This window comes from Struthio camelus, chromosome 3, assembly GCF_040807025.1.
Source record: "Struthio camelus isolate bStrCam1 chromosome 3, bStrCam1.hap1, whole genome shotgun sequence".
In the NCBI taxonomy this organism is placed as follows: domain Eukaryota; kingdom Metazoa; phylum Chordata; class Aves; order Struthioniformes; family Struthionidae; genus Struthio; species Struthio camelus.
Genome location: NC_090944.1, coordinates 114146439 through 114160128, shown reverse-complemented (window position 1 = coordinate 114160128; position 13690 = coordinate 114146439). Strand labels below are relative to the sequence as shown.

General features: G+C 41.2%; 1 protein-coding gene and 1 long non-coding RNA gene across 8 annotated transcripts in view; one reads left to right on the top strand and one right to left on the bottom strand.

The window, feature by feature from the left end:
- LOC138066851 (uncharacterized) overlaps positions 1–6766 on the top strand; it is a 60554-nt gene extending 53788 nt beyond the window's left edge. For all 7 annotated transcript variants that reach the window (XR_011140413.1, XR_011140414.1, XR_011140415.1 and 4 more), the window contains one exon: positions 2513–6766. This is a non-coding gene — a long non-coding RNA (uncharacterized lncRNA). The remainder of the gene's footprint in view (positions 1–2512) is intronic.
- On the bottom strand, positions 3499–11460 carry NENF (neudesin neurotrophic factor). The gene is made up of 4 exons (XM_068939794.1): positions 11145–11460; positions 9503–9563; positions 8123–8226; positions 3499–7452 (listed from the first exon to the last, which is right to left on the bottom strand). The coding sequence occupies exons 1-4, from the start codon at positions 11298–11300 to the stop codon at positions 7276–7278; spliced, it is 498 nt and encodes a 165-aa protein (XP_068795895.1). The 5' UTR covers positions 11301–11460; the 3' UTR covers positions 3499–7275.
- Between the last annotated feature and the right edge of the window lie 2230 nt (positions 11461–13690).

Here is a 13690-nt window from a genome sequence, read left to right as displayed (position 1 = left end):
GTCAACGATCATTACTTTCTTCAAGCAGCTGACAGTCCCAGTAGGCAAGATGGACAAAGGGAATTCAAGGGAAGCACTGGCTCATTTAACAGCCAGAAAACCTAGCAATAAGGACTGCAAGGTGATAGCGGAGCTGAGAATTGCACCTTCATCTCTGTGTCCCTGGTCACCTACTCAGCAGCAAAACTCCAGCCTTCTTTCTTAAACTAGAATTGCTCTCTTTTAATGCCGAAACGAGAAAAAGTCCTAAGTTATAGACTGAATAGCAGCGGTGTGATTTGCTATGAACGCAGGCTCCTGCAAGGTATCAAAGTCAAATGCCTTCAGTATTTTTGGAAAATGAGACTGAGGATGTCAAGAAAGGAGCCAGCAGTCACGAACTGTTTAATTCACTCTGATTTTCCCAGAACTGTATCCGAGGCGGATGTCATACTCTTCCGTTCTCAAGTTCAGCCTTTTCTCTGAGTGCATCAGCAAGTTTCACCACTTCTGAAACTGTACTCTCCCAGACTTATTTATAATCGCCTGCTGCTTTCCACAAGTAGAATTTCACTTACCTTCCTTCTCACTGCCTCCGATTGTTATATTTCACCGATGATAAACTGCTGTTTTGCATACAGTCCTTTCGATGGCCTATTTTCTTCCAGCTCCAAGACATACTGAACTCAAAGGAGACCATTCGCAGAATTGGGAAGGAAGTGTTTATTTTAGGGAGCAGGAGCAATTTATATATAATATTTAATATGTAGAATCACAGTGGCTCAGCACATGCTCCTAAAACATTCCTCCGTGTTTTTAAAGCCCTTCCAAGCTTACTAAAGTTGATAGGTTGATCCTTTGCAGTCTAATAATCAGAGCTTTTCAAATATCCCCATCATTTCAATTCTGCCTACCATTTTGTTAACGCTGTCAGAGATCGAAACTGTAGGGCCTTGTTTCTGACCTGTTCAACTTCAGTTTAAGGAATATATGGAACAGAATTTGTTTTAGAGAGCCTGTAACATTGTTGCTTCTGCCTAAGTTGCTAGATCTGTATATGTTGTATGGCTCAGACATACCTGTATGTTTTTCTCTATATAACATGAATATACATTACAAATGCCTTTAAATTGCTACTGTCCTACTCTTAAAAAACACTGCTTAGCTGTTCTGAAGTACAGAACATGGTTAAATGATAAATAAGGAAAAATGAGTGGCATTCTTGACACTTCCAGCTAATGTAGGACACGCATATGTTACCTAAGAATATTCTCTCAATTTGATCATATAATCCCTTGAATTAACATCTTTGCCATAATGAAGTATACTTAAATATGAGAGATGCACAGCTGCACCGCTCTATAGCTCAGAATCAGCCCTTTGCTTTTCATGGAGCAGTATTTATTTTTTTAAATGAGACTGTTTTTAGGATTTTGACTCAATCATTGAAGATAACAAAGGATGAAATGTAATAAGTTTTGAGTTACTTAGCCTTTATCTGTGATTATTACAAACACAGCACTGCTGCAATGTAAAATAAAGGGTACCCTTTAGCCCCAGCCTCCAACTAGAAAGCTAGCTCTTCTAGGATACTCCTGATCTGCCACAGGTACTTTAATACAGGTATCAGTCTGATCTACAAAGTGTTCGCCGAGGCTCATGGCTTGGGAACTAAGCTCTGCATATGCAGCGCCGCTGAATTTAGTATCTCTGCCAAGGACCATAAGAGAACTAGGTACAGGGAAGTTTTCACTTTCATCATCTTCTAATTCTATCTGCCACAGTGTCAGAAAAGAAAATTCTCTTTCCTTTACTGGCTGGAACAACCACTACTCAGAAGTCTTATTTGTGGGTCTATTAAACAGTAACATAAGGACTCCAGTGCCTACAAAAGAAGGGTGCAAGCCTCTAAGTTGAGCTCTGCATTCAGACATTTCCACAAGTTCACAATCCTGTTTGGATTCAGTTTATGTATTGCATTTTCATCAGTCTAGTATCTGTACCGTTTTAACCTCTAAAGCCCAAGTAGACCTGAATTTTCACAAAGCTAGGGTTAGATCCAAGTTTCTGCTTTATCTGCTGCCTTTCCACAAGGCCAAGTTCTGCCTTGACAGAACTTTCAGCAAAATCTGGAGGTAAAATAAGCACATTGGGACATTGTTTCTTCTGCTCTTGAGTGAGGTTTCTTTCAGTGGAAGGAAAATTATGTCATATTTTGATTTTCCTCGATGGCTTATCTCCCAGTTGTCTTGCGCCCAGATTCTGCTTAATTTTTCACTTCTCAGAAGGATAAACTTCATGTCAAAAAGTACTGCAGGAGTCACTAATCTGAAACATTTATAAGCAATGCAGAATTTCTGATTGCAACAGCTACAAATAACCTATGGGAAATGGCAGCAGGAAGTGTTTATTCCAGAGTACTTCCTGTGGCTCTGTTATGTGAACTCTGCAGTTTATCCAGGTGCGCCTTGTCTATTTTTCACAGAACGTTAATCTCATTTTCTGTCTGTTATTGCGGATTTCTTGTCAACAGATAATCCAAGCCAAGAAGATCTGAGCCTAAGTTTTGTAAACAAGTAAATTAGGACTCACACCTTCCACTGAACAGGAAGAGCAAGGCCAAAATAGAAATAATGTGAAGATCAACAAATGGGTATGGGTGCAAGTTAAGATTGTTAACATTGACTCTGTTTGACAGAAACAAAAATAGGAAGCAGTGTTTGTTATCAGATCTGCCTGCATTGCTCTGCCAAATCTACCTCAACAGTAAAAATTGCCCCCATAGCACACTGAGATATGTTCTCATTTCCCACCTATTGTTTTCTTGGTTAGAATTTTTTTGTCACAACAAAATCAAAATTATGCCTGTGCTATGATTGTACTTCCAGCAGTGATGCCCACCTATCATACACTTGGTTGAGACACTGATCTGAAAGAAAGAAAGAGAAAAAAATCACCTTTTAATAAAGCAATGATTTTTCCTCAAAAAGTAGTCAGATGCATTCTATAATATGTCTCTATCTAAATCAGCTTTCACAAAGAGGGCTCTGAGTGAAGTAATTGTCACAAATATAAAAGTTATTATGAATTTGTTTGCGTTAATCGAAGCATTCACAGACCCGGACTGGGTTTTGTTTTTTTTTTTTAAAGTATTCATTCTATACGGAATAGACCATGTAAATAACTTTCAGGTTATAGGTTCACGTGCATTTTACTTTGTCTGAGTATTACTCATGGTGCATGGATCTCCATATAAGTTGTCTGGTTTTAATGTTGCTTCCTGAATAAACAGAAAACAATTTAAGCAAAAGCATAATGAATCACGGATAAGGAAGTGTGTGATTGTCACCACTTATGTAAATTTTGGGGATTGTGAGATATCCCTGAGAATGGCCAGTGTTGATCTGAAAATAGGCTGATACTAATCAGTGCGACTCAGCACATCCTACTGATGTGCAGCTGAATCCTACTGAATGGCAGCTTTTTCACTCACAAAAGTACTCACAGGTTTTTTGGAGTGTTTTTTTTCTTCAATTTAACCAGATCAGCTTAAAAATCAGTGTTGGACTTTTTACATGAAACTCTTCACATCTCTTCCGTTTTCTCTTGAACAGATGCAAATTACATTGGACGCATTTCAGATACGTGCCAGAATATGTTTGTAAAAGTCAGCTAAACCATTTTCTTCCTGTTTTTTCTCCTGCACCAGCAAGTGAGTTTTGCATGCTCTTGGGAGTCTTCAAGGGACAAACTGTAGTAATTGAAGATTTTTCCAAACTATCATTTGTTGAATATATAGTCTGACGGTGGTTTTGAAACAAAAGTTAAAGGAGATGATTTACAAACAGTGTGGAAGCTCCTCCCACTCCAAAGCGCTGTATTGAAATAGATAAGCATCCTCTTTTAATTTTTACTGAAATGTAAAAGTCTGGCAGGTATGACAAGCGCAGCCTGAAACATCATCTAGCATTGATTCCTACAGTACTCCAAACTGACGACCGATATTGTCAGACCACAAAGATTATTGGTTTGGCCTAGGCAGCAGTTTTCAAAGAAAAAGAAGGCCTGTTCCGCGTAAGAAAACCGATACAGAAATTGATTCACTTAAATCAATGAAACTCTGGTATTTTAGCAACGGGCTACAGAAAGAAGGGTCTCCATACACGTTACACTTATTAAGAAAGAACCACTTTATTTTATGTCTAATCCCAAGGCCATGCGCTTCTTGGAAAAATGTCAGCCTTTGGGATTAGAACTAGGATTCAAAAGTTCCTGTATTCTTTTAAATATCCTTCTGGCTAGTAGTCTTGTTTTGATTAGGATGAAGAATAATGCTGTTACCAACATACCGTACATGTTCTTAGTCTGATTTCATTTAACTGCCATTTCTACAACTGTAAAAATTGAGATTATACTTTGATCTGCATTTCACGTGTATTTTGAAACTCAGTGGAACCCCGTTCTTGAATTTTGGTTGCTTATACAGTTATTCCTCTTGCTCTAGTTGTTAATCAGATAAATCCTTCTTAAAGTAAGGATCACAGAATCTAGCCTTTTCTTAAGATAAGAACATCTGTTTTCAAATCCTATCGCAAAAGTTAGTCAAAGGTATTAGGATAAAAAGTAAGGGACTAGTGGAAAAAGTGTCAGGTGGAAAACTCCGTTTATGCTTCTCCTCAGTGATGAACCCATCTGATATTTCTCAACGTTCTGGAGAGTCAACTGTTACTAAAGTAAGTCCTTTCTTGGCACAGCAATTCATTAAAACCTCTGATTATAAAAACCTCCTGTTAAATTAACAAGACACAGATTAGAAGCAGCACAGCAAAAACAATGATATTTGCAATGTCAGCAGGAAGCTCCAAATAAATTAAAAAGAAAGTCATCATTCTCCAAAGGAGCTGTAGGATAGTGGGAGGGGTATAATATGGCTTTGCACAGTTTGATTGTTTTGAGTGCAGTTTATAGTTAGTGAAGGCACTTGTCTTACTGGCAAAATGTATTTTGGTCAAGGAAATGCAACTGACTGAACAAAACAATGATAGCAGACAGTATGCTTTTAAGCAAAATAAATTTCAGGCTGTCAACAAGTAACAGCCTTAGAAACAAAACAGTGTCATTAAAGTAACACTAAAAGAAATATTGTGGTACTCTGAATGCATTAGAAAAGTAGTCACTGAACATGTTATCAGTAACAGGAGTTAATGATAGTGAACAGTAGTGAAGAATATCCAGGTTAAGGATATAGTCCTTCTGGTGGCCCACTGAAAGCCTTATTATCATAATACCTGAAGTGAAATAGCTTAGGAAGTGACTGAACAGAAGTGAGTATTTCAGTTCCCAAACTGAAGTGGAAACAAAAAGGAAACATTCTGCACTCTAAAATGCATTCAGTTGTGATAATCTTGTTAATAACAGAACGGAAGGACTGGGACGTCTCCCTCCCTTCACAGGCACAACTGAGGGCAGGCTGAATTTGCAAGGATCTCACATTAAAAGACTTTTTATATCACCATTTCAATAACACCGTTGCAACAGGAAGGTTTCTTCCCTGAAATGCACCTGAAAGTATAAATAGAAGATGCCTTATCAACTTTGGGATCAGCAAAGGTGAGCTTCATAGCATGAACAGGAAAAGCAGGGAGAGAATAGTAACACTAAGCCATGCAGGGGTGATGTGTTAACAATCTAGCTACAAAATTTCCACGTCCGAAATTGTTAAATGCTGAGGAGTATGCTGATCTCAGATGAAGCCAAGACAATTTACAATAATCCCAGGAGCACATCTCCCACAGCTGCCCCCTGAGGAAACAAACACGCAAGGAAGGGAAGGGAAGGGAGAAAAACATGTAGACCTTGGAAACTGATCTGTGAAATGCTGGCAAAGAACAACCAGCGCTATTATCACCCACCCCATGCACATAAAGATGGCAGGTATACAGTGGTGGTACCTGTGGGCAGGCATCATCAACGGGCCAACTTCCAGTTGCTGTTGGTGTCCAGCCAAGAGATCGGTGGTTATAACAATACAGTACTGATTTTCTGAAGCAATAACATTTTCTTTACTTCAAAACTAAGTTATTTATTTTGCCCCAGACCACCACAGAACAGCAGAAGAGAAGGTGGCCCATGGAGCCCCTCCTCCAGCTTATGTGGTCTAATAGTAAGATACAAAATGAATTTACAGTAAAATCAGTAACACTGTTTAAGAGAGGATAATAAAAAGAAATACTGCCAGAGAAATCTGATAAAGGGAGGACTTCTTTCACCCTACAGGATCTGGAGTTTTATGTTAGGTTAAAGTGAAGAGGAATATGTGAATGCACACCTCGTTGCAACAGCAGCGATGAAGCCAGACTAAAACAAAGAAAAACTAACAGAAATTAAAAATGAGAGGCTGAAATTGTCAATACGAAGATGCTAAAAATTTCCACAGGATTCTAAATTACTGTAATAAACTTATACTATAAGAGTATGTGGGAAACAGTGGGCTATCATTTCCTTTTTTTGTCAGAGGGAGACTGGAGGAAGCTAGAAGGAAATCATCATAATCTAATATAGATGACATCTTTGATAATTATTTCAAAAAATAAAAATGAAGTGCCATTTATTTAAAACTAACATAATAAGAATCTACTGAAAATGTCACAGTATTTCTCAAGCGGGAAAAAGATTTATTTTTCTTGTTTTATAGCTGTAGGCTTTGCATAAATATTCCACTGTAACTACATTTTAAAAGATCGACTGTTTTTATTTCCAGTATTCTCAAACCTGTCAAATATTAAATCCCACAATGCCTTTTAAAGAGTAAGCATCTGCTACACCTATTTATATATGTGAGCACCTATAATTAATCACAAAAAATGAAGCAGAGAGAACTGATGCTAGCTGGTCCAGATAATACATTCAGTTTTTAAAGGAATGGGAAACAACTTAGGATTTACACAAAGACCACTAAATGTTCAACTATTAGAAACCGCCTTATCTCTTAAAGAATGTAATTTTAAATTATATGTTTGTAGACAGAGAAATACAAGCAGTAAGAACGTCCATATGAAATAATACCTATAATTCAGAGCAAACAGCATGAGTATGTGCCGCTAACATAGATCTGTTTGACTCCCTGTTTTCTGGAATTCATTCCAACAATTAGCTATCATCAATCAGTTTTCTGTTTAGAAAATACATAAATGTGTACACCTATAGTTTATATAAAATGTCCTTCCTTTCAGGAAACAAATCTAATATTCATTCTATTGTGGCCCTGTGAGTATTCTCTAGGTACTAAAACACTAATCAAAACTCATCTTTAATGCTGAAATGTGGTTGATCCTCAGGTTTAAAGTCGAGATTGGGGCTGCCATCCTCATTCAGAATTCGTCGAGAAGTATAGCCAACAATTGGATATTTGGCCTTGTACACGTTATTGAAGATATCATCCAGGGACTTTAGTTCCTCTTCTGTGAGTCCTGTCTAAATGAAATATAGTCAAAGAAATAAAAATGCAGATGTTCACATGCATTTTTCTTTTCTTGTTGATTACTCTAAACCTGAGGGTCAGCTTTCAGGTTTAATTTGCAGAGCATGATTAACAGGATTGATAGTATAACTTGCAATCTTATTCTTCTCATTCAGATTCATCCTTGACAAAACTTTAATTAATGTGCAGGTGAAACAAACGGTTAGTTCATGAAGCTAATAACATCACAAACAAGCAACAGCTCACTGCCCCAGTCAGCATCCACTGCCTGTTCAGTGGCACAGGATAAGCTATACCAATTAACAAAGCGATTTACTCTCTTTGGAAGTATCTTTTTAAACAGCAGGTAATTTCCCCTTAACACGCTTACTTGTATAAATTGTACTTATTCCACAGATTAAAAACTTCCCTCTCCCAGGCTGTTAACAGTTACTGCAGCATTCATGAATACATAATCACTTCATGTATTTAAAGAATGTTAATTCATTTTGTTTTCACATTAGACTAAAATATGTGAATCTACTTAAATTAATATAATATAAATTAGCTGAATATAACCATTCATCATCTTTCCTCGCTTTTCATATGTACTGACTAGCAGAACACAAAGCAAAAGAATAAAACTTTGCAAAATGGAATTAAACTAATAAACCAATTTCTTACTATGTCATGAGTAAGATCTGCTGGATCCAGAGACATCTTTGCCACTCCTCGTGTTGAGTCTTTTCCAACCAAAGCGTTATATGGGGCTCCTTTTCCATAAAATTCTGTCACAGGAAAAAAAAAAGCGATACTCTGACATTGTAGAGGGTAGAATCAGCTGCTACTTTTCACACAGTTCACCTCTCAGTGAACCAAAAGCAACAACTCAAGTCTAAGATTTTTCTTTCCAAAACTGACTTTTGAGTTGCTACCTTATTTTGATAATACATCCCAGTGCTTAAAAAACAGATGGTACAATACAGCTGTTAAACTCTTGTACTGCGTTCTTAAAACCTATCTATCGTGTAGGGAACTATGCTTTACATTCTCATAGGAGGTTTGTATACTCCAGAATTGGCAGTGCCAAACCTTTGTCTAATTTACGATTTGAAGATCAGTCAACATGTACGTCGGGATAAGGTGAATTAGCAAGCTTAGTACAAACAAAGCAGCAAACCATTAAGTTGCCTATTATGACCTTAAGGCGAATGTCCAGGACCCCCTTGGTTCCTCCAAACATTTTACAGTAAGTGCATTACCTTTCCTATTAACCATAAAAACTTTTTTTTCCCGTAAAAACCCAAGATACAATTCAGAGAGATTACTTCCAACTACCTAATGTAGTTAAAAGTATTACTGTATTTTCCACATTAGAATTGCAAATTGAATTAAATAACAGGAGTTCAAATTAAAACATGTGTTTCCTGGTCAAGGCACAGACAGTAACTACAGCAATAAATGGCTGATGCGTAAACGATGAGACATAAAGTCTCATGAGACAAGAAAATATTAAAAAAGTACTTAGGCCCCCCCATCCAGAGTCACAGACAGCTCTTCAAGAGTTTTGACCAGTCCACTGGAGAGCAGAGGTAGACAAACACCAGCACAAAAGGAGGTATGAAGCTGAGGCAATGCTGGTGTAGTGTAGGGCGATACAGGCACATCTCAGTTAGCTTTGATCTGGTCAGTTCATGTACCCAGCGCAATAAAATGCCATAGTACTGGCTCCCAAGTGGCCAGGCTATACAGCTGGCAAGGACTCAGGGGCCCCGGGCAGGCCTCTTCAGCAGTCACCATCGTCTGCGGCCAGGTTAACTAGACTACGCTACCTTGTCTGTCTACATGGTGCTGTAATCTCAGACCAGTGTTATGTTCTCGACAAAACCTTAGCTTGGGAGGTTTCAGGGGAGGAAAAGTGAGATTAAAAAAAAAGAAAGAAGTATATTCTTTTTGTTGCAGTTGAACTTCAGATTGCTAGCAGTGTGGTGATATTTAAAAATAAATGAACAAGGAACAACATCATGAAAACAAAGTAGACAGGAGAGTGACAAACAAACTCACCTTTTCCAGAAGTGACATCAAATACTACTCCCTTCACTGCCAAGTAAATGGGCTGTCCTTCCTGGAAAGAAAGAAGTCCATGGGTCCTCAACACTTAAGCGTAGGTTTAAAAAAAAACCACCACCACCTGCTTTTGGCTATGAAATCCATAAGCCCTCAGCACACTGAAACTAATATTCTCTGCTGTGCGTTTCAATGAGCTCACAATCAAATGCACAGTAAATACAGAGCTAAGAGATTTAATCTGACCCTATAATCAGCTGCATGGTAAAAATGATGTGTCTGTGGGTATCTGAGCAATATAATACGTGGCATTTCTATACAGGGCCACTCTGAAGGCTTTCATCTGCCACCCATTCATGTACCTTTATGTCAGCTATTGGCAATATGCAGCAGAGGAAAAGAAACAAAAAAACAAAGTATTGGGAGCTATAAAAGGAAGTAGAGACTGTGAACTCCCACATCACAAGCAGCTCTCTGAAAAAACACTACAGTTCTATCTGGAAGACTACCGGTGACGCTGTATTTCCAAGCACCTATATTCTGGACACCTTAGCATGCATGAAGAGTATGACCCTTTCCTGCTTTCCGTACTGAAATGTTTTGTTCTGCTGGGATAGTAAACAGTAGAACAGACATGGGTTAAAACCTTGCTTATGTTGCAAAGATCTGTCTCGTTTCTATATATATATACACACACAAACATACATGTAACTCTCTCGAAATTTCTTGCTTGTACTTTTAAGTTGTCCCAGAGGCTTTTTTAAGATTTAAGCATGTGGGATGGGAGAATCTATTTAACCTAAATGTAATAATCATAGAAGGCACTTCCTTCTTGCAAGTCACCTCCTGACGCTTGCTTGAAGATGTCTGTTCTTAGTGCAGACAGATATTGCTGAAGATAAAAAGGTGTATGGCAAATGGCATTCTTTATCTGATTAAGAGAATAAGAGATAAACACAGAAATCTGATCTGCTGACATCTGCTTCACTTAATAAGCCACTGCTTCTGCTTTGTCTTCTGCTGGCATGACCACATTTTTAGTCATGAAAATGACGGTTAGTTTCTTGCAAGTATCTCGAGAAGACCCTGAGAAGGTGGGCCAGCAAGTTCTTCAAGGGAGAACACATCTGTTTCTTGATACGGGATTTATCATTTTGAACTTGACCTTTAGCTGAGACTCGTGTGTCACAGAAAGCTAAGAACTGTGGAGCTGAAATTCCTTTGTTAATTCTGTAATCTTGCAGGGAATTTTTTGTTTGTTTTTCTTCCCCCTACACAGCTGACTGAACGAACTAACGCTACTGAGAGAAAATTCTTTTGGGTCCAGTTGAGTTTAATCTGGAATTAACGGCGTGAGCACGCTGTCAAGCAGCCAACGAGCGAAGCAGGGCGCCTGTCTCGTCCCGTCTCCGGGCTCGCCCCAGCCAGCAGCACAACTCCGCAGCGGGCTGGCAACGCACCAACGCCAGCAGCCTTCTCGCAAACGCCTAACAAGCGGGTTACCCCGTAATTACTGGGGGGGGGGGGGAGAGCAGAGCAGCTGCAGCCAGCGGACAAGGTGCCCCCGAGGCTTTAGCGTGGTTTCTGCGGGACGGACAAGGCCCCGCCGCGCCCGGCCCCGGCCCCGCCGCCCCGCTACCTCCTGCCCGCCGTATCTGGCCAGCTCGGGCTCGGTGAAGAGGCGCACGGGGGACTCGGCCGCCGGCCGGAAGCGCAGCTCGGGCTGCGCCGCGCCGAGCAGGGCGCCGAGCAGGGCCGCCAGCAGCAGCAGCAGCCGCCGCCGCCCGCCGGCCATAGCGCGGGGGCGCGCAGGGGGGCGGGAGGAAGAGGAGGAGGGAAGCGGTGAAGGCGCAGGCCGTGTGCGCGGGGCGCGCTGCCGTAGGCCGGGGAGCGGCGGCCCTTGCGGGACGAGCAGCCCGGGCTGCAGCGGGGTCGTGACAGATCCCCGCGTTTCCGTCTTTTTTTTTTTTTTTTCCTTCTTTCTTTCCCCCGCTGAAGTTTCTCCGCTGGCCGTTTGGAATGGTTGTTCACAAAATCAGCACCGATAAGGAAGGTTTCAACTTTATGACTTGAAAAAACCTTGACGTTGTTAACCTAAGGAAGGGGAGAACGAATAGATTCTAGTTCTCAGAGGACGGGATTTCACCATACAGCCTAGAGAAGCATTCTGGGCTGGCGGAGGGATTTGATGGTTTGATGTTTGTTACTCTATGCAGAATAAAATTACTGCAAACTATTTTTTTAATTTAGATATTTGTATCACGTTCTCACTGTCGTGCCGGCCGTGAGGACGTTAAGGATTTAAACAGTTGACCAGTTCAGAAAAGGATCCAAACAGTGAGCAGGGTGAGGGGTGTATTGCACAGCTGGCAACTGGAAATGCTGAGGCCAAGAGGAAACCCCAAACCCGAGCTTCTCCGGACTTGGGACACTTTCCTCAGAGCTGCAGGAGCACGACGCTCCTGACTCCCGAGGAACAGCAGTGAATCCTCTGCTGAGGAGAAATACCCACAGCCAGTCTTCAAAAGACCCAGGCAGGGTTTACCCCATTTTAGGAACTGATGGAAGGACGGGACAGCAGCAGCGACAGCCACGTTTTCTACAGAGCCCGTATGCAGGCAGTGGAGGTGTCGCCTCAGCCCTCTCCCCAGGCTGAATGGGCTCAAATCCACACCTCGCAGAAGAGTCCCCTGATCACCATGAAGATGAAGGATGGGAGCACTCTTCTGAAGCTGTGCTGCTCTACAGAAAATCATTAAATGCAAACCAGTAGCATGAATCCTAGCGCTCAGCAGATTCAGCAGGGACATAGAAATGCATTTGGTCTCTAAGGACTGTTTCTAAACTCTTCTTGGGTAAAATGCATGACTCCACCTCAAGAGAATACCTGTTTCACCTGTTGCCTGAGGTAACACCCCTTTCCACCTGCTGTCCAAAGACAGTTGTATGCACTGGTGGGAAGCAGAGGCGAAGCAGGTAATACAAAACAAAATATCCTAGTTCTCCGGTGGAAAACAGAAGCACAGAGGAGTGAGGGTGTGTCATCGTGCAGCGTGGGGATGATGAGCAGCATCCCCATGCGAAGAGCTGGGCCAGCCCTGCAGAGCCGGTGCACAGGGGAAAGCACTTATGCCCTGGAGAAGCTGACTGCCACAGGCTGCTGTCAGGTGTGTTAAGCAATCTAGTGAGGCAAGCTGCGTATTGGTGCTGTTAGGGCAAAGGCTTGCAAGGTTTACTACTGTGCTTCCCCTGAAACTGAAGTTGGCACACCCCCTCTAAACAATAGAATAGCTGGTTTTCAGCATGGGGTTCCTGTCCTGTCAGTCACTTCCCTTTGCTCACTGACTGCACACCCTACAAGACAGATACGAAATGTCCAGCAGAAAAGAGCTCTTTTGTAAGGCTTTGGACAAAATAGTTCCTGAACACTCCTGTTACGCATGAGAAAGACGTCCTGTAACAGCATTTGAAGGAGCTCTGGCATTTGCCCAGTTACTTTGCCAGCCTGCCTGCAAATACATTGCATGGCTTGCAGCAGAGACCCATGCTGCTGGGAACCATGCAGAGGAGTAGTCTGTCAGTTTGGCTCAAGTCACGTTACAGGTTTACCTTTTCTTCTGAAATAATTATTTATTAGTGCCTCTCTGGGGGAGGGCAGCAGGTGCCCAATACTAGCCAATGTGTCTGAAGTGTTACCAGTATGGGAGTGAGTTAGTCTGCCTTTGAACCGCAGCCGTACACAAAATAAATGACAAGAACTAAAATATTGTATTTCTGAAAGGAGAAACTATATATTAGGAATGTTGTTGTCAACTTCAAATGTGGGTCTACATTAATTACCTACCGAGCAGCTAACTCTACTACAACGTTGTGTCTCAACGCAAGAAATGTTTTGCATGCTGCTTCTTGATTATGAAATGTTACCAGTTACAAACATGCTGGGGGAGAAAAAGCTGTGTAGGTATTTGGGGACGGATGGCTCGTGAGTCAGTTCTTAGGTGGCATTTTGGCTTTTGTCCTCCCAGGGCGCTGGGTCGCTGCTGCTCCGGCAGTCAGCGGAGCGCAGGTGGATCCCTGCAGCAGCCCTACACGAGTTGGTCTGTTTACCAGGCTGGGCGGTTGTTTGGGTGTTCTGGTAACAGCCTTGAGCAGTAAAAAAATAAAATAAAAATACTGTGCGCATCT